Raw genomic sequence first — 4,736 nt, forward strand, 5'->3', positions numbered from 1 at the left:
TACTATTATATATAGTAATTATTATTAATATAATATATATATATAATATATATATATGTATATATATATATATAATATAAGCGCTGTAGCAAATAGTGCTGTAGAATGATTTGTGCGTTTGCCTGTAGTATGGTATCATGGGGCAACCACTGCACATCACAACGGCCTTAGGACATATACTGTCAGATTCAATTATTCATAAGCGCGTAGGGCAATCATATCAAATGCATATCGTGTAGGCATATCGTTTAGGAGTACTGATTTCTGTGTAACTGACAAACCCAGACGTTCCTGTGTGCATACACATACAGATGAGTTTGGGCGGACTGCTCACACACAGGAGGGTAAAAGCATCCACTCTGCTGAAGAGAGCAATGATTCTGGCAAGACACAGCACAGAATGATTGGCCACCTGTCCAGAGCCGTGGGCGGATATCATTGGCTGCTATTAATAGTCTTTACGCTTTTAGTAGAGGAAGCCGTTTCCGAATACCAGTTGTGGTTGCTCGCCACATGGACTGATGAGGGAGAAAGCGGTACAATAACCGACGGTGCGAATCAGCGTTATGTTGTGCACTACGCCGCTCTGGTGGTGGCTGAGATGCTCGTGGCCTATGTGCGCCAGGTAGGATGATACGATGTGGTGTATGTGAGTGTTGCGAGTTGAAAACCAGTCGGTGCTCAAATGGCATTAGATGTAGACCCATCTGTACGTTCACGAATGGGGTGTTGAGAGGAAATATGGCAACTAGATACGGAATGTAAGTCCTTCAGTCGTATACTGAATGCAAACACTTTTAGCGATGCGCGAGTAGTGGGCACCTGTTCATGATATAAATGTATACATGATATGTGCTACGTATCTGTTGCACTTCACGCCTTTAACTATTGAGCAGAAAAACTTCTTTACTTTGTTCTTTTTCACGCTGTTCGTATTTACTTTGTTCTTGTTGACTCTATAGAACATTTCGTCTTGCGCTCGAATATGCTCACTGCCATCTTGACGCAGCTTCCGTTGTTTGCATCTCCGAAATTCGCAATCATCTCACTTGTGATCTGTGTTCATTCATGTGTTCTCAGGTGGTGGTAGGTATAACCACAGTGCACACCGCCGATCGCCTGCACCGCCAGTTGGTAGACATGGTGCAGGGTGTGCCGTTGTCCTATTTTACGACAGGTGTGGTATTTTATGCTGTCGTATTTAACACATGAGGGATATGGTTTTACTAATGTATTAACTTACAAGTCTGCCTAAGCGTATTATTTGGTGTGTACGCCCGCCCGTGCGTCGTACTCTGCTTATGTGTGGTGGTACTGAGTTCAGTGATGAAGTCTCGATCAAGATGCTGAAACTACAGTCCACGCTGCTTTGCAAGTGCGTATACGAGAGACGTGCATTCAGTGGAATACAAAGGAACGGTTGCAACAGACAACCCTGGGACGTCGGAGGTACATACCATCCACAGGCTTAGCCTTGTGGTGTATAAGGTTTTAGGGTTTTGGTGGATTGGTATGCATGCGACATCAAAAGGGAGACAGCCCCGATGGCACAGTCATAACCACAGAAGGTGTATGCAAGAGTAGCCACACAAGCGAGTCCTGCGTGCTGCTCGTGACTCTTGGTAATTGCGGGGATAGACTGTACGTGACGACTAGGACTATACAAAGACGGTATTATTGTGTCTACAGACCATCTCCAGTGTGTGCTCCCATTTATTACCAATGCGTGTCAACGGTCATGTCGCCCGATCAGACGACTTCACTTTGTCGGCAATGGGTTGTAGCGTGCCTCCTCTACGAGATGTGTATCTGAAGTAGATATCGCGTCGAAGCAATTAGCCGACGGAGCAACTCAGGCGCATATCAGTGGCAAATGAGCGCTTACTATCAACACATACTGTCTTGTAGTCCGACACTTGTGAAACATGCACAGCGCACACGACACGACACGACACGACACGTAACACAACACCTGACACGTGTCGCGTGTTTGACGCGCGTGCCACTTCCTTCAGCTGCATGTTATCTGCATGCCATCTATTTCTTTATACTTTCTGCCGCACTCATCATTGGCTTCTGATTGCTGTCTATCTACCGCACAATGCTCGGCATTGTACTTCGTGTCCACCCCACAGGGACGACCACTGCGACGTATGTGCTGGATCTGTTTGCCAGAGATCACAGACGCATCGATCGCGGAATGTTCATGGGAGTGGAGTATCTGCTGATCCCCGTCAGCTATTGGGTTACCATAGCAACAGCCACAGCCGTTGTACTGCCCTGGACACTGGTCTCCTTCCTTGTTTCCAGCGGTAGGTCTGGTCGTCATGGCACATAAATACGTTGGTTAGTACGACATACCGTGTAGTATTGCTTTCTGCCGTGGATTTCATCATGCTGTATGTCGTATGTACATGTTATGTTGTGTCTATTGGTCTACAACACTTCTGAGCTGCGTACTGGGAAGCATACATTCCGTGTGTATAAATGCTTGGAATTCTTTTACGATGTATATGCTCTGGTGTACGTCATGGTCACCTGCATAACACTGACCCGTTTGCATTGCGTTTGGGGGCAGTGAGCATACACTATCTGTTGCGAATGCACCGCCACAAGTCTCAGCGGTGCAGAGTGTGGCTGTCACGCACCAAACAACCGGTGGTGCAGTGCATCACAGACACAGACAGTGGGCGCCCCACCATCAGAGCCTTTGGTTGCCAGGTAACGTGCGATGGAGTGTACTAGCCATGTGAGCTGTATGTCTCCTACCGTCTTTTAGAGTCTGGCTGTCGCAAGTGACGTCGTTGACAGTGTCTGCCGCAGCCGAGTGTGCATGCGTGCCTGTGATGTTTTCTGTGCGTTGGGTTGCCTTTCACAGTCGCCCGTGGAATTACATTGCGTTCAACATACCGTAGACTGTGTCTCGTCCGCAGACACCTCTACGGCCCATGTGCATGCGCATTCTCATGTGATCAACCACCTGTTTCGTATCCACAGGAGACGTTACTGCGTAAGTTTGGCCGTTGTCTGGACGAGTACACCAACGCCTCAGCTGCTGTGAGTGTTGCCATGGCAACCACTGCGAGTCTTGCCGATGCCGCGGGATGTGTGTTCAATGTTGGGGTGGCACTGGCCATTGTGATGTCTCGCAATGACATCACCACTGGAGAGGCTGGGTTCATGCTGACCAATGCTGCATTCAGCGCGTTCGCTGGTACGTCTACCTTAACGGGCCGTGCTACTCGTTAAGTGTGAGTACTTGCTACCGTCGGCTTTGGTTTGTGCACATAAATCATGCGGCCAGGCGTGTGGTGTGTGTGCGACGGATGTACATACGTGCGGGTTGGTTAAGCGATAGCCCGTCTGTGACTGTATCTGTGGGTTGGCAGCGAAGACAGTGAGCCATTCCTTATAGCGCTGACTACAATGACCGAGACTCCTAACAAACCGCTCCGCACAGACATCTATGCATATATCCATTGCTGCCCATACACCACACACCTTCAGATGTCTATGCAGAACTCAATGGCTACCTACCACCACACATTTACACACATCTGCACAACACAAATATAGACCACCTGTGACTATATACTCATCACACCCACACATCCCCCATTGCACTTGCACAGTCAACTTGATGGTGGCGCGCATCGTAGGCATGCGTGAACTCGGTAGAGCCAGGTACGTTGTGTCTCTACTCTTTGTGCAGCTCTATATCTGAGCCGTGCGTGAGAACATCTCTACAACACCACCACTACAACACTACCTCTACAACGTTATCCCTACAACGCCATCTCTACAACGCTACCCCAACAAGGCTAGATCTATAACATCACCTCTATATCACCACCTCAACAATGCCACCTCTACAACGCTACCTCAACAAGGTTACATCTACAACGCCACCTCTACAACGCTACCTCCGCAACTCTATCTCTACACCGATACCTACAACGTCACCTCTACAACGCTACCTTTGCAACGTCACCTCTACAACGTCACCTGTACAACGCTACCTGTACAACGCTACCTGTACAACGCTACCTGTACAACGCTACCTCTATAATGCTACCTTTACAACGTTAACTCTACAACGCCACCTCTACAACGCCTGCTTCTTCTGCTGTGCGTGTCTAAGTGTGACATTTTGCCCCCGTGCTCGTTTGCTCCTTCCCGATCACCGTGTTCCCCGCGTAGGCACATTGTGGTCGTGTGTGCACTCATGCATTCTGGCGAGTGTCATGTGCGTGTATGCATGTGCATGTTCTGTTTATCTGTGTGTGTGTAGTTCATCTTTGTGTATGTTTGTCACAAAACTTGCGTTTGTTTCTGGATATATGCTTAACGCGAGTTTGCGTAGATGCGCATTTTCGTCCCACTTCTCAGATACAGATGAAGAGTAGTATTTACGCGTTTTGTGCATGAGGCATGTGTGCAAGTAAACACTCAAAGCACCCTCAACCACACCTCTAATACTATACAAATATCCCAAAGTTGTAATCATTAGGTACACGTCCCTTAACTTTAGTACACAGTGACGCTGCGACAACACGCTATCAGAAAACGTTCGTATTCGGGTATTCGAACCTGTAATCACACCTTTGTGACGCCCCAGTGTTAGGATGTGGTTCACCTTACATGCAAAAGCATGCCACACAACATACACAATCCATGGATCGTACGACAATGATCAGTCAGGTTGACATTCTTAATATCCAACGACAATATATAGA

General features: G+C 47.7%; 2 protein-coding genes across 2 annotated transcripts in view; both read left to right on the top strand.

The window, feature by feature from the left end:
- Positions 1 to 3,249, top strand: part of SARC_03604 (hypothetical protein) — a gene marked incomplete at both ends in the record, with an annotated part of 7,665 nt that extends 4,416 nt beyond the window's left edge. Inside the window, 5 exons of the mRNA XM_014302609.1 lie at positions 312 to 625; positions 1,081 to 1,177; positions 2,136 to 2,312; positions 2,579 to 2,721; positions 2,998 to 3,249. Coding sequence (XP_014158084.1) covers positions 312 to 625; positions 1,081 to 1,177; positions 2,136 to 2,312; positions 2,579 to 2,721; positions 2,998 to 3,249 — 983 coding nt within the window. The remainder of the gene's footprint in view (positions 1 to 311; positions 626 to 1,080; positions 1,178 to 2,135; positions 2,313 to 2,578; positions 2,722 to 2,997) is intronic.
- A 611-nt stretch (positions 3,250 to 3,860) lies between these two features.
- The window catches only part of SARC_03605 (hypothetical protein), a gene marked incomplete at both ends in the record, with an annotated part of 5,215 nt that continues 4,339 nt past the window's right edge, over positions 3,861 to 4,736 (top strand). The window contains one exon of the mRNA XM_014302610.1: positions 3,861 to 4,252. Coding sequence (XP_014158085.1) covers positions 3,861 to 4,252 — 392 coding nt within the window. The remainder of the gene's footprint in view (positions 4,253 to 4,736) is intronic.

This window comes from Sphaeroforma arctica, assembly GCF_001186125.1.
Source record: "Sphaeroforma arctica JP610 unplaced genomic scaffold supercont1.186, whole genome shotgun sequence".
Lineage (NCBI taxonomy): Eukaryota > Ichthyosporea > Ichthyophonida > Sphaeroforma > Sphaeroforma arctica.